The sequence below is a fragment of the Mchenga conophoros genome, linkage group LG2, assembly GCF_057382185.1.
Source record: "Mchenga conophoros isolate Kocher_MC1m ecotype Shallow Benthic linkage group LG2, M_conophoros_male_GT1.1, whole genome shotgun sequence".
Classification (NCBI taxonomy): domain Eukaryota; kingdom Metazoa; phylum Chordata; class Actinopteri; order Cichliformes; family Cichlidae; genus Mchenga; species Mchenga conophoros.
The window spans coordinates 7,034,208-7,061,938 of record NC_140527.1 but is presented as its reverse complement, the minus strand read 5'-3'; the positions used below and the strand labels follow the sequence as shown (position 1 = coordinate 7,061,938).

At 37.0% G+C, this 27,731-nt stretch overlaps 1 protein-coding gene across 2 annotated transcripts; it reads right to left on the bottom strand.

Annotated features, from left to right (window-relative positions):
* Positions 1–77: 77 nt before the first annotated feature.
* On the bottom strand, positions 78–25,942 carry tapt1a (transmembrane anterior posterior transformation 1a). Of its 2 annotated transcripts, XM_085284953.1 has the most exons (15): positions 25,720–25,942; positions 24,009–24,139; positions 22,209–22,327; positions 20,536–20,568; positions 16,214–16,376; positions 14,030–14,165; positions 13,253–13,350; positions 12,918–12,987; positions 11,918–11,998; positions 10,478–10,587; positions 10,286–10,345; positions 10,092–10,160; positions 9,808–9,884; positions 8,134–8,303; positions 78–2,894 (listed from the first exon to the last, which is right to left on the bottom strand). In XM_085284953.1, exons 1-15 carry the CDS (start codon positions 25,907–25,909, stop codon positions 2,566–2,568), a joined length of 1,836 nt encoding a protein of 611 aa, XP_085141079.1. In that variant the 5' UTR covers positions 25,910–25,942; the 3' UTR covers positions 78–2,565. The 2 variants fall into 2 exon arrangements, with proteins under 2 accessions (XP_085141079.1, XP_085141087.1); XM_085284961.1 differs by lacking the exon at positions 20,536–20,568.
* Between the last annotated feature and the right edge of the window lie 1,789 nt (positions 25,943–27,731).

Below are 27,731 nucleotides of genomic sequence, written 5' to 3'. Positions count from 1 at the left end.
TTTTTCCAAATACATACCCTCAAAAACACAACCCAGAATGCTTTAGCTCTGCATGTAGCTACAATAAAACAGCACACTTAAGAAATCAACTTTATTACTCCAAATGGGCAAGTTCATACAATATCAAGGTAGGAATTAAATATGGAATCAAACTGAAGAAACAAAGCAGGCAGTGTACTGGACCATCGCAGCTTGCATAAGAGCACTTCTACAGTGCTTCTATATCCATTAACCCCGTTAAGCTCAGGTGTGCTCAGCTGGGCCCAGTTGAGGTTCGGTCAGATCTCCACTGCACACCTGGAACATCAGCACCAACTCTGTGTACAGTGAAGACTGAACCAGCTCCATCAGGCAGCTCCAAAAATAGATCGTCCTTATTACAATAAAGAAACGTTTCTCCAAAATACAATCAAACAGATGCTGATACATGTAAACACTATATACACCTTCTGTTTAAAAAAAACAAAAAGCAAGCTTTCTTTGCCAAAATAACATTAAATATATCACTGTTAAGTATTTTACAACCAAAAAAGTACTTGTTTTTACATCCCCAAATAAAAGAAGCGATGGGCAGAGTGCGTCAAAAAAGCGGAACGTGAACACAAGTGACCTGAGTTTTTAATCTGATGATTATAAAATAATTAGTGTGAGTGAAGGGTTTGTCTAACTCTGCCATTTTTGATTAGCTGCTGTCAATCAAAATGCTAAGATCAACTTTGTAAACATGGAGGAAACAAGAAAGTGCTCAGTGATATATTGCCGTAATTTTACAATTCAGATCTGATGAAACAAAAGTGATTGAAAGATTTGGCACAAATTTGAATCATAAACTTCTAATAAAGTTAAAAAAAATGTATTATGTTTAAACTAAATTACACAAATGGGTGTCAAATTAAAACTTGATGACATTCCTGGTCTCTTTAAGGTGTTTTTACTTTTAGATGATTCACACAATTTACAAAAAAAAATAAAAAAATAAAAAAAATCATAGCGAACAACTCTGCAAGGTCAGTCAAAAAAGAAAAGTCTTAAAACACACACGCAAAAGGCATTTTGTTGTGTAAATATTGCTTCTATTATCCTAAGATGTAAACATTAGAGCATCACTAGAGTCGAATGAGAAACATGACCGTATTTAAAGGCAATACGGCCCATCAGTGCATTCAAAAGTAACTAAAGATTAAATACCATTCATCAAAAAATTATGCTCCAATTTGAGGCACCCCACCAAAAGAGAACTCTTCCGATTGATTATGTCCATTTAACAGATAGCTGCGTGTAAACTGTCTTAAACTAAGTGATTGGAAAATCAAGATTATAATGGGCTATGACATACAAATGCACTTTTTCCATAATTTTAAAAGGACTTCTGCTCTATGACTGGCTATGTAAGTGGGTGGTAGATGCAGCAGATTTAGAGTCAGCAGTCATTAACTGCTTTGGCTAATACTGTACGCTGACTGGGTTGTTTAATGAAAGGCTGTTGAGTTGGCGAAGGCGCAGGATGGCTGCAAATGTCTTTAGCTAATGGCTGTGTAAATGAATGTTTTTTAATCTAAAAAAATAATCACTGTTTTTAGCTGTGTTTGCAACACCTGTAATTCATACTGGATTGAAAAATTTGAACCAGCTTCACTGAGGTACGGACTTTAATCAACAGATCTCTAATATTGACAGTGTGTAACCGTTCAGAGCCATGTTTCCTAACCTTTCAGTCATGTCAGTTTCAGTCTCTTAAATCAAAACAATGTCTGATTAAAAACCCTTCATTATTCAGTTTTGACTCCAGTTTTTTCTGCTCTGCTTTTTAAGTTCATCTGAATATTTTCTAGACAACCACAATGTAAAAAAAAGATGAGAATTTTGCGAGCCTTGGGTTGCAAACTGCCATATAATAACAGAGCTACATTTCTTAGCTCAGATGTTTTAAATAACCTCTGTTTTTGTTTTCTTGCAAATTTTCATATGTTGAATGTTTAGTACTTAGTACTTAAAATAAACCCCAACACTTGTTTTCTGGTGGAAAAAAGCAAATTCTCATCATTCAAGTGTCACTTTTGATGTCAGAGTTTGGAAGTTTTTTCTGGCTGCTGAGCGAACTGAGAAACTTCTCTCCTTCTGGTCCCACTGCTGCTCATACAGGAAGTGCTAGAGTGCCTTCACACTTACACATATGCTCACTCGCACACACTCTCGCACCCCAACCCTGATCCTAAATCGCGTGCACACACAAACACACACACACACACACACACACACACACACACGCTCTGACATATGCCAGTTCATCCTGACAACTCGGCTGCAACACTCTCACTTTCTGTCCTCTTCTGTTTTATCAGCCAGGTGAAGTTTTCCCTGTGAAACTTCTCGACTTCAGCTTTCAACAGCAGCAGGATTGTCTGACTTTTTCTTTTTTTTTAACAATAATTTACTGTAATGTCACTGATTTTATAAGTACTCAGCGTTCTGCTGCTGTTGGCCAGGAGAGCCAGGCTGGGAGGCCATTGGTCTCCGTCTTTCCTGAGTGGTTAGTCGCTACATCAGTGTCTGCTTGGAGGCTGATCAGTCAATGCGGTTTCCACAGATTGTGAATCGGTCAATCTCAAGGAGGTCTTTTTTGGAGGTCTTGTGCTTTGTTTCAGAGGGCAGCTGTGCCTCCTCCTCCTCTTCCTCATCCTCGTCATCTTCCTTTAAGAGCATGGATGGAAGTTGTTCAGCATCAGCATCAGGTGGTGGACTAGGTGGACGGCTAGCTGGTTTAGCAGGTGAGGGATAGGTAAATGGTGGAGGAAACAAATCAGTCCTAGGGATAGGCTGAGTGGTCACAGACGAGATGGAAGAGGATGTTGGGCTGCAGGGAGTGGCAGGGATCTGCACCACCTTAGATTCACCTGTGAGGAACAAATTTAAAAACACATTTAATGACAAAACAAATACCATGTAGATGGGTTCATTTATGCATAGGTAATTTGCCACTAAGACTGGCTTTAACAAAGAGCCAACCCAGCAGCTTCAATCCCGCTCGTCTCAGTTCTACACGTGAGCTTAGGAACAGTGCTCTGTGCAGTCCAATCACTGTAGGAAGTTGAGTAAAACACAAGTAAACAAATCTTCACACCCACAGTGCAGGCAAAATGCAAGCTGTACAGAGTAGACCGCTAGATTTATTCAAGCATGTCCCTTTCATCAAACAAGTGTGAGGCAAGTGAAAACTGATTAATGTCTGTGTAGACAAGCTTAACATTTAAAAGACATAATTCCACTGGTTTTTCCAGTTATTAAGATTAATCCCACCGTTATACGGTCCAGCTGTGTACTAGTTCAGTTTCAGAATCACAATACTTTATTAATTCTGATTCTAAAATCGAACTGATAGGCGGGAGGAGGTTGACTGCATCTGCACGGACAATAACTGGACAAACCAGTTTCAACACAGCAGGAGAGAAAACAACCAGAAAAAGATGCTGATGTAAAACATACACCAGCACAGCTGGACCTCACAATTCACTTCATTATGTTTAGAGAAACACTGCAAAGGCTTTTCACTTTGAGAGCAGACCACAGTTACTTTAGGAAAATCAATTAAACAGAATAATTCATCATATCAGAGAGAATTGAGCAAGAAGACTGTCCACAGAGACGACTGCCTCGCCCCGGGCTATCTGACTACAGCAAACTTTTGGTTCTTTCTGTAGACAGAGATGAATAGACATTTAACTAGAGAGAAAACTACAACACACTGAGCAAATGGACTGTGTAGGTTAGACACGCACTACATGTGTGTGTCTAAGCTATCAAAGAAAAAAAACATCAACCATGATAAAAGCCATGAAAAAACAAAAATCAAAAAACAAAAAAACAAAAAAAAACCCAAAACAAAAATAAAAGAAAGCAAATGTTTTAGGCAAACAGAATATAGGAAAATTCCACGTTCAGTTCCACCTAAATAATTTAGCATTAAATCAGTGAAGAATATAAAATGAGGCATACCTGTCAGTGGCGTGCACACCCTTTCTAAGCTTCACCATTTCATTTATTCTGATGGGGTCAGGCTTCACAGTACTGCTGTTTTATTAGGTGGTGAATGTCACATATTTGAGAGTCTTAAATTCTTCCCATGACAGAAAAGGTGGACTCTGACCAATCAAAGCTCCTCATTTTCACAACTTATCTATTGTGTGGCAGTTCAAATTTTTTTTTAAAAAGAAGCCATTTTCTACTGAGACCTGACAGCATCAATGATATTTTTTGATTTGAACTGAGGAAAAAAATTATATATTTAAACTATATGAATGAAACAGTCATCATTTGCATAATCACAGCTGTTATAAGGGAAACATGACACTCAAAGAATCCTGAACTGAAACCTAGGAAAAGCAAAGCAAACTATTTTATCAGACAGGCAATAAAAACTATAAATGTATTAAAAAAAAAAAAAGATTGTTCAAATGGCTTACTTTTAGAAGCATTTTCCTATTAGCAAAATATTGATAAACCGATCAGACAGAGTCTTCTACCTCAAAACATGATGTAGTGAATGCTCTGCGGCTATAGTTGTACACTCAGTTATTCTTGTGTTCCTCATTAACACAAAACTTGCCAATGATGCTGAGGAAATACGTAAAAGCAGTTCAGATTCTACACCGAAGATGGAAAAATCGAAACTATCAGTTACCCTGATGGCAAAAATCACTCTGCAACAAACAAAGAAGAAAAAAAATACAGTATCAGTTGATAGCCATCCTCTCATCTCCTTAACCACTTCACTTATCCAAATTATGGTCACAGGTTCAATTCAATTGACTGATTCTTATATAGCGCTTTTCTACTCTCCCAGAGTACTCAAAGCGCTGTATACAACATGCCTCATTCACCTATTCACACCCACTCATACAAGCACTTCTAAACTCAAGTGCAAACTAATAAACATTCACACACATTCACACTCCGATGAGCGCATCAGAGAGCAACTTGGGGTTAGTATCTTGCCCAAGGATATTTGGCATGCAGACTGGGGAAGCCAAGGATCGAACCACCAACCTTCCAATCAGTAGCTGATCTGCTCTACCACCTGAGCTACAGCCACCCCAGGTGGGCTGTGGTTTATCCTAGAAACTGGTTGATAGGAGGCTACAGTCTGGACAGGTCAACAGTCACACTAATAGCCTCAACTCCTTATAATCAATGGCACAGAGCAGGAACAAAATCATAGCATGCTAGCCTTAAGCTGTCTTCCACTATAAAGCAACCAGGCCAGATGCTCATGTCAGTTTTGTCAATGTCATTTAGCTGCTAAGGAACCAGATATCGGTTTCACTAGCTTTTACATTACAAGGATATGTAACAAAAAAAATCAAGCGCTAAATTAGCGCTTCTTGTGTATTGTGTACAGACAGACAGATGATGTCTGTTGTTATTAAATATCCCATTATCTAATTTTTATATTAACTTCCTAACTAATTTTTCCAGGTATAGTCGAGGGGGCTACATTCCCTTCAACCCTAGAAAAAAAAAAAAAAATCTATAGATCTGTTATTTGAGTCACACATTGCAGCTTTCTCCATTTCTCTGGAGATATGTGAGCTTTAATAAAAGTTAACCACCATCTGGCTTGAAATGGCTACTGTGAAACCGCTCATTACACATTTCTCCCCTTTGGAGAAAAACATGCAGTATAGACAGATGGCAGATCTTCGTATTATTTGAAGGCAGAGCATTGCAAAGACAAAGACATAGTGCAGTGAATCCAGTTGAGCAGCAGGTAAAGCTTAAGGCGCCCACCAAAGTAGTTTAATGTCAGAATAGTGAGCATGGTATTTAAGGTCGACGGTTCAAATCCCAAAAGCTAAATATGAAGAAAGCATAAAGAGACTTGCATTAGCTTCCCACAACCTCAAAGCATTTATTATTATACTCTGCATGCTGGAGCGTGAAGCTGTAAGCCATGTTGCTGGAGCTCTGTGAGAAACCAGATTCATTAGAAACATGAATGCTTTTGATGTTCCATGACATGATGCACCATCAGGATCTTTGTCATTTTAAAGCTCCTGCTTCGGCACAGCAGGCGGGTCTGAGGCACACACGGGAGAAAAGATCTGCAGGGATTTGGCTGAGGATGACAGGGAGATAGTGTCACCTCCAAATCTGTTTCATCAAACGTAGGTGCGGGACCAGTGAAACTCTATGCCAGACTATGAACTAAACTCTTTTGAGGAAATTCACGTGTAAATATCAGAATACAGAAAAGGGTTTGCTGTGTACTTTTTTGTTGAATAGTCTTTTTCTTAGAATATGACATAAGATGACGATCCAGTACAAAGTGCTATGACAGAACACTGCAACGTTGTATGTTTTACTACATTAAGTGTAGTGCTGGATATGTCTGTATAATTTACCAGAGAATACTGTGCCCACCTTTGTCCATTCTATCAAATATAGAAGACAAATGAAGAATTTGTTCAATAAGTTGAATAACAAAACACATTTGATAAATGTATGTTTTTGAGCCCAGACAAATTAAATTCATCACCTAATCAAAAGGTTGAAGTTCTATACTGTAGCAAATCAAATGTTGCATTAGTAGTTATTAATTGCTTGACAAAAACATCTCCAGGCATAACAGATTCATTTTGTAATTAACATCATAATGTACCAGGTTACACAATGACAAATATCAATTCATTGCAGCTCTGGAAATAAGCATCAAGGAAAGAAAAGGAAGTAGATAAAACATTATGTATACTGTTTGATTTTTTTTTTTTTTTTTTTTGCCCCGCAAAATAGTTTTGGGATCACAGAGTTGTGTTTTGGTTTTTTTTGGTTTTTTTTAAATGCTGAGGGAATTAATCAAGTGCTAACCTGTAATCTTGAAAAGACTTACCTGACCCAAAAAAATCAAATCAAATCAAATCAAGGTTTCAAGGATCCCCACTTTCTGCTTGTTTCCACTAAATGTCTGAAGCTGAGCCGGGGCTTTACCTGTTGCCACATTTGTCTGTACCTAAATGTCAGCTAAATGTCCAACATTTACATTTAAGTGCCAACTAGATACCTAAAAAGATCAACGTAACTCTGTTAGGTGGGGGGCCCATTTGGTAAGACTTTAGAAATTGCATGAGACTGAAAGCAATATCTAGCATCACTTCAACAAATATGTAAATTGCTATTCTGAATGGTAGTCTGAGACATAAAGAGTAATAAAACATTGTTTTCTTTTGAAAACCATTACAGGTTTCTATTGCTGAACAAAACGAAAGAAAGAAAGGAAGAAAGAGAACAACTGTGTAGGAGAAAGAGCAATACGAAACATTCATCAACAAAATTAAATCCCAGGACGTCTCATTTACAAGATATCTATTCCTGCCAGCCAAACAACACCCTCTCAGGTCCCAGCATTTTTCATATCTCTAAAATAAGATTCAGACTTCAAAATACCACAAAAGTTTCAACCAAAAGTTTTTTGTTCAAAGGTGATGTGTATGTAATTCCAAATAAATACTTATGATATATTTGTACTGTAGCTATTTAAATATTAATAATTTATGTCAGTGCTTCATGTTCTGCATGTTCTTGACTGTTGGAGACCTGATAGATACAGTGTAATTAGTAAAAGTGAGTATAATCAAGCTGAGGTGAATGTATAATTACGTAAAATGACTGGTAGCACTGACCATTAGACAAGGTCAAACTCTGGTTTTCTTTGCGCTGAATGTTTGATTATAATTTATTACGGACTGGTTAAGCTACTGGTGACATGCTCTACGCTTGAGGTCACAGCTGATGTCATCTTGTTTAGAAAGCATCACATTTATAGATATAAAATGTAATTGCTTTTATGTGTAATTTACAATTATCTATTAAATTCATCTTTAAAAAGAACCACTAACACAAAAACTGTTTTCTGTTTGACTTTTCACATTTCTCTGGCATGCAAATGTTTCATGAGTCATGCTGAATCCCTTCAAGAGATAATTAGTGTTGTAGTCATAAATCCCATGGGGACTCAAACCTATGGATCCTTGTGGGTGTAAATAATAGCTTTTACAAAATATTAATCCATAACATATCTGGGATTTTTATTATAACCAAGGTTTTTTCTCATCTTAATCTTTTGAGGGTTTTTTTCTTTACCTGAAGGTGTGCGGCACCTGGCTGGGTCAGCTTTGCTAGGGCTCTTGGCAGAGGAGGATGGTGCAGTCGAGGGCCTCTCAAACAGTTTGTCCTCCATTTTGGCTCTCTTGACATAGACACATGATTTCCCCAGGAGTACAATACTGTTCAACACTTTCAGTGTTACCAGTCTACAAAGGGAAAGGGGAGGGAAAGGGGATATTTGATTAGAAAAAGACTGCATTTTTTTCCTGTTCTTCAGGTAGTATTACAGAGCTTTAAATGTACCATCCAGCTAGTCTGGACAGATGAAAGTCTATTAAAAAAAACTTACTCTAACTTAAAGTGATGCCATAATTTAAAATCAGCTTTAATTTCAAACATATTAAAGCTTTGTAGTTTTTTCCAGTCTGCGGGCTAAATTAAATAATAAATACATTAGGTGTCTACATTTTGATCAAAACACAGCCTTCTAATGCAAATTACCATTCATATAATAGCTTTTTGAATCTTTCTTTGTTTTATTTAGTGCTGAAATTTTATCACAATGCTATCTTGAACTAGGGCATAGCTATAATGAATCTCTTACCATCTGGCTTCAATCGCCAGTGTTCACATCCCACCACCAACGCCAGGATGTTAGTGTGCACTGTCTTTCTGTGTTTGTGGGCTTTGCTATAAGGCCGAGAGTCTGGTACTGTGATGAGTGAGAGACAGACACATTTGGGTCTGTGGACCACTCCTTGCTGTGACAGAGCGTGTCAGTGCAGCTGAATCTTTGCCAAGGCACAGCGGTCTGTTCAAGCTAGGGCTATTTTTAAATCGGAGGATAGGGGAGGCCAGAGATGGCACAAGAGATGACAACATTGTATTCTTCACCCTAAGGGAAACTCTTCAATGGTACGTGCCCCGATGGGATCCGGCAAATGAGAATGAGCAAGGCTATCAGCAACTCAGCACAGGGTGGATGTGAGAGCACAATGTTAATGCTTATGTAACTGTGTGTGTCTCTGAATATGAATGTGTGTTTATGACAGTGCCTGCATGGGTGAGTGTGCATCCATGAGACAACGCAACCATGTTTTTACCTTCACCATGTGACGATGTTTGTGTGAGGTTCTCTGCATATCTAGCACAAGTAAATTAAAGTATCCCAATATTTTAGTCTTTACTGACTTAAAAAAACATGTCATGTTAAGTGGGTTAAGCATTTAGTTTACTAAACAGAAGGGGTTATCACAAAGACCAGTTTCAGTCATCAATCTTTCCTAAAGATACTTTTCATGGTCAGATTATATTACAGCCGAGCCCTGGTATTCGTGGGGGTTAGGGACCACAACAGCCCGCGAATAGCTCAAATCTGCGAAAACTTTAGACCCCATCTAAAAACGCTTATAATTGCCTATATTTTAATTTTCTGAAGGCTTTGTATTTGAAATTTGCATACTGTTTGGAGAATGTTCTTTTTTAAGAAAACAAAATTTTCTGTACAAATACAGAAAAAAGTGAATAGGTGAATATATGATTACTGAACTGCAAATGGCTGGGGTTCAACTACACTTGCATGTATTTAAAACAACAACAACAACAACAAAAAGATCTTCTGTGAGGTAAAATGGCATAATAAGGATTAAAAGCTCACTCATTTTGCAGGATGTATAAAAAAATCAATACAGGACAACTCTAAAAACTCACCCAAGATAAAAGAGCAGTACACAGGTGTATGATAGTGCTCCCTGCAACCTCACTGAACTCATCACCACTCTGATGAGCTGTTAAAAAAAACAGAAACACCAGTATTAATGGAATTATTTATCCATTTTGAAAACAAAATGGAAACATTTCATTTTAGCAATAATAAGAACCATTAAACACTTTTAGAACATCGTGGAGTTTTGAAACTTGCTTGTGTGCCAACAACCAACTCTATTCTGGTATTTAGTTCCTGAATATCAACAACAGACTGCATTCTCTCTTACCAGAACAGCCAATGGCAGGGGGATGAAGCCCATCCTCCGGGCCACTGAGTCACTGTAGTCAGTACAAGCCTACACAGTGACAGACGAGCATAAATTACAGCACTTGACAAAACTGAATTGATTAGCTGCGTGGGCTCCACGCTGTTTATGTAAGTATAATGATGGCAATGTGAAAAAACGAGGCAGTTGCTTACATTCTTCTGCCGACTGCTGACGAGATCAAAAGCCAAACTGGCTCTATATTCACTGTACACCTGGAAAATGGACAAGAAAATAATTCAGTACAGGAAAAAGAAAAAGGCAAGGTATCCCATATAGTATCATACATGTTCTCATGCAAAGTCACGGTGATGACTGAAAGAAAGGACACCAGGTTCTGTTCTTACATCTGCAGTGATGTCATTGAATTTTGTGATAAAGGCATGTTTGATGACATCAACTGCAACTTCAGAGGTGACAACCATAAAAACGTCAGGGAACAACACCCACAGGTGATCTGAGAGGGGAAAAAAAAAAGTTAATTATTTTAGCCAAAATTTTTGGAAGGATCAAATAATCCTTCAATATTTGTATATGTATGTTTCTCCTTGTTTTGGTCGTGTTTTATTTTTTTCTATGTTAATACGCTACACCATTAGCCAAATTATTGAAGTCATCTTCTAATTGTATCTGTTTCTCTAGTGGCTGCCCAAAGAAAATTTACATTACTGCAAACCTTCACTGAATATACTGGACTTGCAGCACTGCAAGTTTTCTTTGGGCAGCCACTGGAGCAATTACAAAAATAAGTTAATTAATTCAGTTAATGGTATAGGGTATTAAACAGAAAATACTAAAGCATAACCAAAATAAAAGGATCATTTTCCAGTGCGTTTGATTCATATTGATACAAAAATACCAAAACAGCAAATCCTCATATTAATTGAGATGATGGCCACCTTAATATTTTTACTGTTTCACTAAACCACATCAGTTTTGCGTGATCAGCAGGTCAAAATATTCTTTGTCTTATACTCATAGTCAGTCTGTCCTAAACAAGACTTTCTAACAACTCCCTTTTTAAGACCAGACTCTCCCTTTAAGGCAGCTTGCTTCTGTTTGACACTCCCATATGAACACAACGAAGCAGGAAAAACAAGGGAAGCAAGTGTGAAACTGAGTATTTAAAGCAATATTAAGCCTGAGCTTGTCACTCTTAAGAGAAACATTAATGATTTTTTAAAGGTGTTCACTTAATGGCATTTCCATTTAATGTACAAAACAGCTAAGCTTTATCCATTAGGGCTCAGTAAATATTGTGCTGTTGTACTGAGAAAAGCTCAGCCCATTCTGAGCCACACCTGACAAATTATATGTTGTTTGAAAGTTTTTGTGATTTATATACCTCTTTAGCAACAGTAGCTCTGCTGGTATTAGTAAATCAGTGTTATGATTTCAGCTGACAAGCCACATCTGTCATCTACTGTGTGTCTGACTTTGAGACTGGCAGGAGGAGCTGACTTTTCAGAGAGCTGTCATAGAGAAATATCCCAGCCCTCACTCCTCACTTTGCTCCGTCTCATTGACTGAGGTTTACTGGAGAAAACTCCCCAAGGTGTTGCAATGTATCAGCTGAAACAGCAAGAAAGGAGCTGCTCAGGATTTTTGTAAACATTTTTACCATGGCAAGCACTGACCCCAGTCTGTTTTTTTCCTGTTGTTGTTTTTTTTTTTTTTAACTTTTAAAGACATTTATGATAAAAAAACAAAACAAAACAACAACTTACTTTTCTAGTAATATAAAAATGTGCATAAAAGTATAGTTTAAAGGAGGGAAACATGATTACCGGGGTTCCAGGAGAACTGCTCCATATTTCTGAGACAAACGATGAGTAGAAGGACATAGCTGGTGAACCGTTCTTTGATATCTGTGGGAAAAAATTGTTATTATAGTCTCCCATCTATGGAGAAACCTGTGTAAGAATATTAGATAGATAAGCATCTCCATTTTAGCTGAACACATGGTCTTCAGTCTGCTGTAGTTCAATATCTAAACAGCTTGAGTCAACAAGACAGATCTGTGAATTTTCAAAAAGCATTTCATGTTACAGTGGATTTTGCGACAGCAGTACATCCTATAAGCATCGCTGTATTATAATTTTAATAATGTGGCTACAAAGGTTTGGTTATTATCCATACAAATGATCTTATGGTAACAAGAGCCCAGCTCCATGACCAGCCATTGTACTGGGATGGAGTAACCAGAGAGGCAAATGGCAGATGATTCAGGGTTGTTGTGTTCCCCTGTCATCTGATTACAATAAGAATGATCAAGATAAAAAAAAACAACCCAAAAAACAGTGCCTTTGGGAATACAAAAAGAGAACCAAAGTTTTTAATCAAATACACTGGCTGTACTGTTCTTTCAAAATGCAAAATGAATTAACTTTCCCAATGAAGCAAGATTAATTCAATTCTGTAACTTAAATCCATCCATCAGTTTTTTAAAGATATCCAATAGAAATGTCATGAATCTATCTAACTACAGTATTTTTCTATCTATCGCCACCATTCTGACTTTGGTACAAGTATTTCCAAGGGATAATTCAGTTTTAAAGAAGCTTCAGAGAACTTCGAAGTATATAATTTAGTCTGGATTCTAAACTTTTCCTGTTACTACGAACAAATCATTCTTACTGGTGATTATTTTTGTAGTGTAATTGTTGACAGTGACAAAGCAGATGTGAAATTCAATAAAATACATGTTTTATGTATTTTTAGACCAGTACTTTTCTAAAATAGTACTAATAATGTACTGCATTTTTGATAAAGCGCTGGATAGCTCACCACTGTTGGACATTTGGAATAAATTGTTCTTCTCAAATTTCTTGAACACACTTCCTTTGATTTCCACAAACTATGTTTGAGAGAAAAGAAAAAAAAAGACAGAAATGTAGTCAGCACTTTTATGACAAAAAATAAAAACAGAAGACGGTCATGTTGCAGGTACAACATTTCATCACTAATATACCAGCGTTAATGTTTCTGGATACACCATCATGCAAATACTTTTTTTTCTGTTTGTATAAGTGTTTCATTGCAATTCAAAAAAAACACTTCAGGTGTACACTATTGTGTTTTATACTACAACACTCTGTGTGTGTGAGTGTGTGTGTACTAACATTGTTGGACATCATGATGGTGAGCAGGGACTTGTTGTGAGAATTAAAAGCGACATTCAGGGTAGAGGCTTGGACCATGATGAGGATAGCATGAAGGACTGAGGAAATGATAATCAGGAAAACAACATCCGAATCAACCTAAACCAAACAATATGATCACTGAACTCAGTCACATTAAAAATGAATTAAAAGTAATGTAAGCTAGTGCTTAGATCAACCCTGACCTGAAACAACACATTCAACACTTAACTTGGCATCTTGCAACTATAACTGGGAGTCATTCCTTTGAGATACTCTTGAACAGCATTACGTCTAGTCCTTTCACTGAAGGCTGTTTAGTAAATAATAAATACAAATCTCAGCATATGAAAACTTACATCAAGCAACAGATGTATTAAATGTAACAGTTATAAACTTAAGGAAACTATAGCTAAAATTATATTGCTTCAGTCTTCCTCTAGACTACAGCTAAAATTAATCTTTGTTGCCTTTCAGTACCAGTCTGTCACTCAAGCCAAAAGAAACTCAAAACAAAATTTCACTCTAGTGGCACTTGGAAATGAAGAGTTCACAATGAAAAATAAAAACTACAAGTATTATGTGAGACTATAACTGTATATCATCTGTCAAAAATAAAACTGAAGCTAAAAAAAAAGAAAAAAGAAGAGACTAGAAGATGCCGCCCTTAAAATCCAATTTGGTGTACTTTACTGATGACTTTAAAACTTGCCTCAAAACTCTCACAACGCTGCTATGAAGCTTTAGCAGGAAGGATACAGACATAAAAGACGGCCATGAAAAAGTGAGGGATGACTCCAATATTATCTCTTTTCCGTTCTTTGGGTTCTGTGGCTGTCCAGTACAGAGCATCCAGGATGTCTTGCCCAAAAGAAGAGAATAGACGGTCTGCAACCTAACAGTGGAGGGGAGGATGAAATCACAAGTTAACTTGATATAACGTAACTTAATATGACAATAGTTACATTAGTAATGTCTAATATAATATATCAATATCTTATCTGTATGAACAGGTAAGATTTTAGCAACAAATTCACTGACGTAACACTATACCTCTTATTAAAACTTTGGGATTAAAGCTGTTAGAGGAGCTTTTCAATCAGAATAATTACACTTCCCCCCAAAAGTAGAGCATTGTAATATGACAGATACACAAATTCATCAGATGTTCACTATGACACAAATTAGATCAACATTTTTGCAGCTCTGTCCTTATGCTTCATATGGTTGTCTGTCATTACCATCATTAGATATTTTTTGGTCTAGTAGGGTCTTATAAAACCACATAAAGCTCATGATCCACAGAGAAGTGCTAAGCTTTATTATGTATGCTGGTGTTTCCCCGAGGTTGACTGCTTGTCAACCTCAGGGAAACACTGTGCTAAAATGAGATGAGGGCACACAAATTAAGTAAAAAAATAACAATTTAGTTTTAATTTTTTTATGTATTTATATCCCCTTTGGCTTCTTTTTGGGGTGGAGGGTTATTTTGTAGGGGGATGGGCTGCCCTTAAATGAAAATGGTAACACTGGATATCAGAAGAAGTAGACCACCACTTGCTGTACACACTGTTTAAGTTCTAACAATTAGTACCGTATTTCCCGGACTACAAAGCGCACCTGAATATTAGCCGCACAAGCTAAAATCAGGGGAAAATCCTGTTTTGTACATACATTAGCCGCACCTGACCAAAAGCCGCAGGTGTTTCAATGTTGACTTATCATATGTAAGAGAATATGCACAAAGGGAATTGTCAGGAAAGAGATGGCTGTTTGGAGACACACCCCTTTTATTAATATTTTGAAAAACAAGTTATGGGTACATATTTGCATAACTTTTTAGGTATATGAAGTGACACGGCTTTAACAAGAAGAAAAGTCAGTCATTCACCACCATCTTTCTCTTCTTCCTGCGCACTAAAACCACCAAAGTCCTCTTCTCCGGTGTCGGAAACAAACAGGCTCAGGGTGGCTTCGTCATCCACTCTCAGCTTCTTTCCTTCGTTGTCGCTTACAAAACCAACCAAAGAAATCCTCGTTGTCAGTGTCGGAGTCGAACACCCTCAGAAGGGCCGTGGCGGTGTCCTCCTCTCCATGCAGCAGTCCAGCCCTTTGAAATCCGTTGGTGATTGTGGATGTTTTCACACTTTTCCACGCTGTCAGAATCCACCGGTGGAGTTGAGCATAACTTGCTTTTCGCAAGTTTATCGGCGCTCGTCATCCACGCCTCCCGCTGAACGCGTAGCGCTACTTTGAAGTTTGTTTTTCGCGCTACTTGTACAGCACTACGTTGCCTGGCGGATGGACATGTGACCAACATACCACTCTTGATCCCCGATACTGTGTGTCTGATCACATGCCCTTCCGCCAGGCAACGTAGTGCCGTACAACAGCGGAACAAACAAAACAAATCGTCTTACGATATGACAAAAATCATGGACAATCCATAGAAAAGCCGCACCTGACTAAAAGCCGCAGGGTTCAAAGCTGGTGCAAAAAGTAGCGGCTTATAGCCCGACAATTACGGTAATAAAATCCATCATGTAACACGACCATCACTCTTTAGTGTAGTAATCCTTGGGTACTTCCCTAAACTGGCAGTGTATTAACACACGGGCTGCATAAACAAACTGACTATTCATATAAAACAGATGGAAAATAAAATTACAAGTAAAATTTGTTGTAAGGAGGCAAAACAAGGAAAGTAGAAGTAAGATGTAAACAAAGACAAAATATATCTATACAGTTTGTATTTAATAAGTACATGTTTTAATAATTGAAACATGTATTCACACTAAACTGTAAAAACTAATGTTAAAATTCTAGTTTGTCTCAGATGTAATGTCTTTGCAGGAGCAACATCTGCATCCTTGCATATAAGCATGTGATCAAAGTATAAACTGACATCAGTTTTTAGACATCAATGTGTGAAGTGTGGGTTACCTCGAGCATGTTGTAGATGATGTAGAGTTTGATGACGGACTGTCCTCTGATCAGGTGGTACATCATGGAGTAATCCACATAATGCATCATGGAGAAGCAGAGCACCAGGATCAGGCCTCTCAGCATGTCACACACCTGCGCTGGCTGCAGAAGCCGCGACCCACTGACCACACACACACACACACACACACACACACACACACACACACACACACACACACAAAAACACAAAGTATTGGCATTAATACTGAAAGACAAGAGTGCACTGCTTTGACCATTCCTGTGTATGTAAATGCACTGTGCCATGCTAAGACATATATCAACATGCACACACGAAAAAGGTTAAACGTGTTATTACACCTTATAACACCATGCCAAAAGGTACAAATGCTTACAAATACAAACACATTTTTACCAGGGGAAAAGTGTGAACATGAAGACATACAAGCATTTAAAGCATCAACACATAAAAACACCCTTTTCTAATCTTGCCATCAGTAAGAGCTTTTCTAGCAAACAGTGTGGTCAAAGCAGCTGAGTGAAGACCAAGTACACAGACAGCTGATTTAATTCACTACCAGAACGAGCTCTGTTTTCTTTCTTTTTTTTTTTAATCTCACATGAGGAAACATAAGACCAACACAGGCAGGGAACAAGAATTCATTTCTGTTCAAAATGAGATAAACCTTACAAAGGAAAAGGGAACCGGGAGTGATAACACACAGAGTACATGATGAAATATTAAAGATAGTATCTCCTTTATACTAAAGTTATCTTATTCATAAGATTTATCTCTTTTTAATATGGTTCTGTCTTTGTTCAGTCTTGTCTTTGAACATCTGTCTTTATGGACAAATTAGTGCAGCACTTTGAACAGAAATGTTTAAAATAGTGAACAAGTAAATGAAAGGTGAAAAAAACAAAACAAAACAGGCTTCAACATCACATACTGCAGTGATAGTAGTGTGTTCATGTCTTTTATGACCACATGTGTCAGAGTTGCATTTTGTTTTAATACTAAACATCTATGGCTGGCAGTGGCAGCGTGTTAAGAGGAGGGCAGACAAATCCAGAGGACCATTTAGTATTTAATATGTGGCTGGGAAGAGCGGCTGAGAGCTTCATTCTAACACATCCTGCATATTTTCCATGTAAACTGTGACTGGTCTGTATGCGCAAAACTCCCCCTGACTACTGCAGTAAAAATACATTGCATTCATTAGATTTTTTTCACAAAGGGAAGCAGTTTCCATAGATGGACACTGATGTGCTGACTTTTAAAATACGATGAAGCACAATAGTTTAACTGATCTTAATTACGAGACTTTCTTGTAATGAAGTTATTTTGTTGTTATTTGAATACAACTTACAGTACAAATACTATTTAATGGTCTTCAACTAAACTAGTATAACCTACACTAAGAAATTCACAAGACATGGCAGTACAACAGTTAACTCTAACACCCATCATTACCTTCAGTTAGTTTAGCTGAAGCTGATTAATTAAAAATAAATAAATAAAAATCACACGTGAACAGAACATGTTTTGAAATAGCAGTGCTGGAGACATTGAAAGTAGGGCTGGGCGATATGGACTAAAATTCATATCGCGATATAATTTGAAGCACGTGCGGTAACGATATATATCACGATATATTCTTTTCTTCTGTATAACGTATTTTCCACACTATAAAGGCACACTTAAAATCCTTTAATTTTCTCAAAAATCGAGAGTGTGCCTTATGTATGAATTCTGGTTGTGCTTACTGACCTCGAACCGATTTGGGCGTGCAGAAATCTGTTAAAAAATGTTTTTAGGGACAAATGCAATCGCATAGCAGGATGCTATACACGGGCCAAACTTCAGTCAGGAGAACAACTGAGATTATTCATCCACAATACGAGGTTAGTTATTAATATACTGCAGCAACATGGGAATAGAGCAACTGCGAGAGAATTCAACATTAATGAATCAATGTTACGGAAGTGGAGGAAGCGCAGTTTTTGGCTTTTCCCTTATTTCAAAAGTGCTTCATGTCTTTGCTATGACTGTCACCCGGCATAATTTGCAGATGATAATGGTTGTAGCCGGTGCGATGCTTTCGACTAAAACAGGCGCAGCTTAATGACATCATTACATGCGCTATCGCGATAGAGATTTTGACTATATCGCTCTATCGTTGGCCAAATTTATATCGTATATCGTATATCGTTTATATCGTTTATATCGCCCACCCCTAATTGAAAGTTGTAAAATATGAATTATTCTGGGAGCTGACTACAAAATGAGTGTTTAAAAAAAAAAAAAAAGAAAAAAAAAAAAAGAGCTGAGCTTGTGAAGATGTGATGTGACTCCCTCTCTTTTTTAAAATCACTGCACAGCTGAGCACAAAGCTAAGAAAATAAGATAAAGAGCTGTGTTTTTTCTGTTAAGCAAAAACTACAATGGTTGTCCCAACAGTGAAGAACTTGGATGTTTACACAAAAAAAATAGATATTCAAACACAGTTGTTTGTTGCGGAAACAACTGTGCAAAACCAGAGATAAACTTATGGCACTGATGAGTTCTTCCCCCCCTTCTCTGATGCAATACCGCCATCCAGTGGTCACACTAAAGTCATTCATTAAAAGATGTTTGAGTAGAAACAAAAGCATCAGAGATCCTGAATTCTTCATTATGAATAGTTTTACTGTTGTGCACCAGGATAAAAATGTGCTGCCAAAAAGATAAAGCTCAGTTATAGACGCAGTTGCTTAGAGATATAGTAAGTGTGTAAGGTGAGTGTAAGAAGAGTAAACACACATAAAGTTTATGATAATTTTATCATTTTTCCACTTAACTGGATAATTGGCTTTGTCTGCAAAAGACAAAGTGAGTTATTAAAGGAAATGACTCCAAATGTTGTTTTGTCTACAAAATACCTCAGGCATTCATTTATAACTATATAAAATAAAAGCAACACGATCTCACACTTAAAAAGTCAATTTAAAAGACTATTTATCCTGTCTTATTTGGCACATTACTTTTGCATTTAATAAATTGTTGAAGACTTTATTCCAATCCAAAACAGTTGTACCCTGCTCTCTAAAATATGATTAAAGTGCTAGCAGAAAACAAACCCCCTTACCACACATACTCCTCTTATTCTAAACATACTTTCTAGATACAAAGCTGCTTCAGACAGCTGGTAAAGCACACTGCGCAAAGTAGTTGTCATAGTCTTTATTCTAAAAGCATTATCTCCACAACACACATGATTATTATGTTTTATAGTTAGCTATGCGCTGCATTTAAAATAGCCATCACTTTGTGCCAATACAAGACATCAGCCTAAAACAGTCATTCAAAAGCACAGACCAGACATGAAGAGCGCTATGATAGAACCTTGCTAAAAAAGCTGAGTTTTTTCCTACCAAAAATAACAACTGAAAGCAAAGAAAATAAGCCCCAAACTGCTCCAAACAGGCAGCCTTCCAGTTTGAGCTAGTGTAGTCACGGTCACGCAATACTGTGACAAGAACACAGTCTCACAACAGTTTGTGAAAAAGTCACAACCTGTAATCTACTCATTCATGTTTCTGGACATGAATTTTAATATTCTTTCGTTTTGTGTCCCTAAACATGACTTTTTCAATGGTCTCATATGAACACAAACTTTATATTGACCGTTTTTAAAAGGTTAAAAAGTTCAAATGTAAAAAGTTCACCTTTGAATGGTGGTGGATTTGGTGGTGGAGTGAATAATTTTAACACCCACACACAGGACATATTTTTGGTTATGCTTTTTACTTCATGTATCTTTGGTAAAATGCCTTGGTTATGTTTCAGCATTACAAAACAAACAAAAAAAACGCCCAAAACTGCTCATATTTAGAAAAGAACACTTCTTTTAAAGCCCTGTGGTGTCATATCTATGATGGAAGAGTTTGGACAACAGTGCAACAGACACAAAATATCATTCTTACTAAAACACATTCGTTTTGCCCAAGTTGTGCCAACTGTCACGAAATAAAAAGAAGAAAAATGTGACAAGTCATATCCATGAACACAAACAGATAGGTTTTTTTGTGATTATTTCACATTTTGTTATGAGACGGGGCTGGATAAGACTACCATGCACACTTATTCTTTGGATCAGTGTTTGGGGGGGGGGGAAGAAAAACATAAGAGACCAACATGGAAGCTTTGCCTTGGAGACTGGGACATGATTTGCGGTGGCAAGCTATATATTAACAAACATGACAGACATGAAAAACCCATGAATGGATGTCGGGGACAGTGATAATGTTTATGAATCCTTAATGCCCTTGTGGGAGCGTACCTGCTTCTTCTGCAGTAGGGGCATGTGCGTGCCCTGCATGGGGAGGAAGGCAAGGGGAGACAATATACTATCAAGTACTACATCACAACAATGTGACAGCTGGCTTAAAGCTACACAGAGCACTGGCACAAACCAATAATTTCTATTTTGTTGTGGTGAAACCATTATCAAATAAACTAATTGCTAACTACTAAATCTGTAAATAAAAAAGAAAAAATGTTGGGAGTTAAATTGCAGAACAGACACCACAAGATGTCTGGAAGACCTATTTTTAGACACAAATTTCTGAAAGTTTCTAAAAATACTGAAAATTGGTGGGTAGACTGGTAAAATCAGGTGTTAGGTGTTTCTGTTAATAAAGTAACTGAGTACATATGACCTACAGACTGTATATGGAGGACTGATAGAGATTAGTGACATTCCGGGCATTTTGATCTGACAGAGAAATCATATGGCATTTCCCACTTATAGGGTATAAACTCATCACAAGGTAGCCCATCTTAAAGCACACTGTGCTTTATCCTTCTTCTTCTTCTATTTTTTTTTTAAACACATTTAACATCATGTTGTACTTAGAGGTATTTGAAAACAGCAGCGACCTTTCCTTGTCTGAGATCACAAAAAAAATTAGCTCAAGGGATGTTTTCTCATACACTTTTCTAAAACTCAACTTCTTTCATTTAGAAAGGTCGGGAAAGAAAGCAGGTTTAAGGCCTTCTGCTTCACTTTTCACACTCTGGCACCAACTCCATCTTTAATATACAGTCTGTAATATGTTCATGCTAAAAGAAAGGAAACACAAACACACTGTCAAAACCTGTACTTGAAGTTCAGGTCAGTATTATAAAAGACTACGTGATTAGATTCATAATAATATCAAGGTAAAGCTCAAAGACAACTCATCAAAAAAGGATCTGTTCAAGATCGAGAATCATTAGAAGCAAACACCAGGACAAAGTATGAACTTACATTTAACAGAACAAAACCATCTGACCAAAACTTCCATTATCAGATCAATATATGTTTGTATATGTATCTAACCCTCAAAAACACAAGTGCTTATTTTCTTTCCTACAGTGTATACATAGAAAATATTTACAATGTTATTTCCAGAATGCTACTTATCTTATTAACAGTGAGTCAGCAATATTACCAAATGACAAAAGAAAGAGCCTAAAACTGTGGCTCACTCTCTAAACAACCTAGGGAAGGGGGTAAATTAATCATCTGAATTAGTTTGCCAAACTTTGTAGTTAATAAAAGTAATCCCGGTTTTATTTTTATTTTTTTAAGCAAAAGCAAAATTTGGACAGATTACTATATCCGAGTCATATCATATATACTTATTTCACCACACTCTGAAAAGCTACAAAATACAACAAAGACAGCCAGATATGCCTAGTGTTAACGCTAAGAAGCCAAAACAAAACTTATAGTTTGAAGTTTACAAATATACCCAGAAATGGAAATAATTAATGTGGGGTGGTTATATCTTATATTGTGCTCCATCTTTTGTGTCATTTTATCTTATTAAGCTTTTTTTGTACTGTATAGCTTATAGCTCATTTTAAATGATCTGGTTGCTGTAAGACAGTAGTTTCCCAAAAATAAAGTACTTCTTGTCACATCTCATCTTATTCCTTTAGTAAGCAGATATAAGCAATGTATTTTACCTGAAGCCACAGCAAGGCAGAGTGAAGAGCCGGAGAAGGGCCAGCAGCACCCTGAGGGGCAGTAGGGTGAAGACGTACAGAAAGGCATCCACACACAGGAAGAAGCCGAAGATCATCAGCTGGAAAAGTCACACACAACACCACCACAAATCAAACTATGAGTCTGTAGGGTACATAGTGATCAATCATCATAAGGAAAAAAAGATGAATGAGAGTATGTACACAAAGGACATCAATCAATTACAATAACATGATGAACATAAAAAAGGTACGATTTTATCTATTTTTTTTCTTTTAACAAGTGGAAGAAATTGTACATAGGAGAAACACCATATGTGACAAAAAAAGTACACTTAACCTTTTTATTATGCAACAGGCACATACCTTTACAGTTTCCAATATATGAACAGCCATTACCTCATCATATTCAAAGGAATGTTTTACAAGAAATGCATTGAAATGCATCTGACATCTTATTCCTACTTCTAACAGGGAAAACAGCAAGGCAAAAACTACTGGTAGAATCTGGTGGGAGGGTCTGTTTGTCATTGGTGGATCCTGTCTGACCTGGGGCCTCCTGAGGTACCCTGAAGGTAGTAAGCCTGTTTCACCGGCAGTTTGTGGCTACACACATTCCTCTCCCTTCAACAGGAAAACCAAGCCAGTAACAGATATGTTAGTCTGGGATTATAAGGACACAAAGCAGCTGACAAAGCATCAACTCTGAAATAAAAACAAATAATAAAGACCTTTACAGATGAGGAGGAACTCAATAGACTGTGTGTAACTGTATAGGCCTCACATTAATTTTAACTTTAGTTGTGACCAGGTTAGATGACATATATATTGAAGAAATACACATTTATTAGAGATGCCGTTAAAAATGTATGATTCCTAGAAAGTCAATATAATGTCCAGCCTGTGTGTCAGAAGAAATCAGTCTTTAAGTTCAACACTGCCATCTGGTGACTACTGAGAGGAACAACAAAAACCAAAAAATTACTAGGGTCAGTAAGGCATATTGTAAACAAACAACATAATTTTCTGATATTTCGGTGTCTACCTAATATCTATATTAATTATTAATATATTTCCCAACATTGAAAGTATGTTATAATGATTTCTCTTGATATCTGTGTAGATTTCAGTGAGGGTAGTCTAAGGACCGTGTCTCAGAATGGAACAGGGAAGAAGACCTTGGGAAAAAAAGTGAGTGGATTTCCTTTAAGTTTCATGAAGGCGTTTTACCTCTCATGCAAGAGGATTTTTCAGCTCTAAACCCAAATGGTGGAGAGTTCTAGGTAGGACCCACTATTGATCATGTGCCTTATCACCTTGGCTTTTCCACAATAACTTTTATATGATTAATTCATTCATTTTATTCCTTGTAACTTCATAAAAGGGTTAACATGGCTTCAATGTCTTTTTTAGCCTTGTAAGGGTTATGTGGCTAACTCTTGTACATACAAAGTTATAAGGTCTCAAAAAGAAATAAAATAAAACAATGTAAAAACCATCAAAGCTAAATGAGCTCACTGTGAAGGACTCAGGTGAGATGTACATATCGATAATGTGGCAACCTAAGAGCAAGTTCAGGAGCAATGCAAAACTGACTGAGGATTCAGAATTGTAGCAAAGTCAGGAGCCAGAAGAAGAAGTGTCTCTAAATAAAGCAAGCTTACGGGCTGACTGTAAAATAATCGTATGCTTTCTGTGTACTGATGGAAATGACAGCAGACAGATGGAGAAAGCTGCAGAGAAATCAGGGCAGATAAGTTCAGGGCTGTTAATATACACTACCTTCTCGAGTTCCTTGGGAATACGCATGCATGTGTAAACTCTCTCCCTTCGTTCAGTGTACTTTGCCTCATTGTGCTCCAGGAAGTAACCTCTGGTGAGCTCGGTGCAAATGAAGCGCGTCAACGATGGATCTGGAACAACGTGAGAGCAACAGTGTTATGACAAAACCATTGTCCACAACAAATACAGCTGTCAACACAATGAGAACTCCAACAGTGACTCTGTAAAGTGAAAGAGGAGGAAGCATCTCTGTATGATGAAAACTAAAAAGTGAAGGTTTAATGGCCTTTTTAAGTGTTGTTTCAGTGTTTGACTCAAGGCTTAGACAGCTGATATACAGTGTCTGTGGCCTCTCTCTCTTTAAAGAATAACAACCATCTGCCTATGACATAATGAGTCTTGTGCTCCAACTACAGTAATTCTTCCATCATTACCAAAGAAAATATTCTATAGTTTACTTACAATCTTTTGTAACTGAGCAATTAGATGAAATAGCAGTTCAATTACAATTTAGGTTTCCAATTGTTATAAGAACAATTGAAAAATGGTGAAAAATGTCCACCATGATTTCTGTCAGGCTATCACAATAAAAATCTGGAGGGTTTTTTGTATAGAACAAAATATTGGACAAAAGAATTGTTAAAAATAGTTTCAGTCAGATTTATACTCTAATTGCCACTATCTGTGAGAACATGTCTGGCATGTCACGCTTCATAAATTGCAAACAGTAATGATTTATACATTTGGGTTTCTTTTCAGCTACAGTTTTTGTTAATAAATAATGTTAACAGTCACATTGAAAATGTATCAGTGTCCACTTTATCTAAGCCACGGTGTATGTGTTCAACTGTGTTTGCCTAATTAGACACACACTTGTAGTTAAAAGAGACGCAACGCGTTTCGGCTTGTGGCCTTCATCAGGGTCATGACCCTGATGAAGGCCACAAGCCGAAACGCATTGGTCTATTATTAAAGTTGTTCATCTTCCCTCAAGTGCTGCTGGAGTTCCTGCTTTGAAAATACTGCTGCTGCCAAAGCAACTGAATATTGTCCTATTATGTATGGGGTCAGGTGTTTCCTACTACAGCTCTTAAAATCCCCTCTACGTACTAAAGTTTAAAGCTTCCCAATTGGGGCAAAGATATCTATATATAACATCTGTTGTCATCAACTCTGGTTAACTTTAATTTCAACATTAATTAAACAGCAAAGGAGACATGTGATCTGAACTAAACCGGCCACAGCCTTACAGGGAGCCATTGTCAGACATAATCTTGTTTCAATAATTGTTGTAAGCCAAAGGTAGTAGGTTACAGGTTACAGAACCTGATCTGTGACAGGTCATGCAATAGGTGGTGTGAAATAACGTATAGAGAAACTTAGAGCAGATACAGAAGAAGGTTATGGAGCCATGCAAACTCACTAAATAGATAGTTGCACTGCCAAGATAATACGAGAGATGTTGTTTTCTCCTCTTTCAGTTGATGTGAAGCAAACGCTAGCACTGACTGTAAACAAGCTTCGACACAGCTTTAACAAACTACAGTCGTTACAGACGAAGCTTCACTCACATTAAACACTACTCTTTTGTTTAAAACGTCGTATTCACGATGCCGCAACATTATCAGAGTTAATGCCCACAGCCCCCCCAAAATAAGTTGGAAACATTTAAGACGTCTAACGGTTATTAGCAGTGCGACCCGACAGTTACCTGCTGACAGCTCCCGTTGCTCCCTCCTGACAGCGCTTATGTCGTAAAATCCCAGGGTTTCTGGCAGTTCCGGGGTTATGCCGATTTTACCCGACTTGTGCAAGCCCTCCCATGTTCTTTTTTGCCTTTTCTTCAGCTCAATTTCGGCTTCTTTCTCCTCTGACAGCTCGGTCCCCAACTGGTCCGCCATCTTTACTTTGCCCGCCTTGTCGCCCTGCGCAACGTCATCGCGGTGTGGCTGACAACGTGCGACGTCACGATGATAAAGGTAGTTTCAACATTTTTTAAAAAACATATTTTTGAAATGTTTTTTATTGGCATTAATATTTATACATTTTACTTTTCCAGTGATTCTCCGTTTAATTTAATCTAAAATGTACACAAATCTGCCATTTGTTTCCTTATTTATTCTTTAAAATAATAATACAAGATTTTAAAAATAAAGTTTTTGGAAACGCCTTAAATAAATGATTACCTGGCTGGAAAATGGTTTCCCAGTATGTTTCTGTGGACCAACTAGTCACACTAATGGGGCTTTTTATTTGATTTCAACAACAAGATAAGAAGAAAAAACGAGCATAATAATAATAATAATAATAATAATAATAATAATAATAATAATAAATTAACTCTTTATATAAAGAACGTAAATGTATGTACACATAGTGGTATTTTTAAAAATATATTTTTCCCGGCATCACAACTTTTTCTTAAATAAACGCATATGCTGTTAGGAAATTAACAAAATGAAATATTGTTAAAGACTTTCCAGTGAATATAATCATTGGTTACGAAAGAGGAAATATATTGTGTTATATTATATTATACTATGTACTTTCTACAGTAATGTCGTATAGAGATCGATAACAAAGAAAAGTTAATTGAGTATTTTGCAGTACCCAATATCCTCCACTTGGTGTCCCCAAAGTTCCATGAAATCTTCTTGAATTTAAAGTCTACCCAACAACAGTACTGAGGCGTCTTCCCACTGATTTATATATACAAGTTTGGTACGAACGGCATATATAGAGGTTATAGTTCATGTTAGAGGTCGTTCTGAGTATATTCAGGTATATTTTGTTGACGTTACTCAGGTGCGGTCATCTACATTTTAATATTTTAATAAAACCTAAAAGGATATCCCAGAATAAATAGACTAAATCTCCAGTGTTTAAAATGCTGCTATACATAACGCCTACGTTCATGCGCCTCTTGAATATATACCTGACATTTAACTGCTCATCGAGTAAGTAAAGAATGTCCATGTCCTTGTGGTCTTTGTGCAGTCAATTTACCTTAACGGCAGTTATAATTAAAGAACAACTCTATACTATACCTAGAGATACCTTGTCCTCAGTTATTATTCATGTACTTACATTTCCCAGAATGCATTTTAAGAGGAAGTAGTGTATGAACATGTAGTTAAGGGTCTTAATATTAACAAGGGTATGTATGAATGTATGAGGCATATGCATTTAAGTTGACCCCTCTAATGATTTGACATCTATGATCATGGCTTAATATTTAAAATTATGCTGCACTGAATTCTGAACTTCTGCAGCAGACATCTCCCAGTATGCTCATTAAAGGTCATTAGAAAATCCATGAAGAAGGTGTTTTTGGTAGATGACAGTCATTTTCTGCTATTATATCCTATTATGGATACAGGGAATATGAAGAAGTGTGCCTTGCTTTGGCTGGTAATGAACAATAATAACAAAAACAGAGCATAAAATAATGATTATGCCGCCAAAATATGATTTCCTTTCATTTAAATGTGTAGCTGAGAATTTAACTCTACCCTCATCTTGCTGTCTTTGTCCCCCCAAAAAAACTGTTTTGTGAAAAGCCCTTCAAAATAAAAGAAAAAAGAAAAAAGAAGAAAAGAAGAAAAGAACCTGCAATGATAATTTATCAACTTGATCTGCTGAGTTCCTCCAATAACATATAAATACAGCTTTTTAATGATTTAGACTGATGAAGTAAAAATTCAACCCCTAAAAAAATCAGAC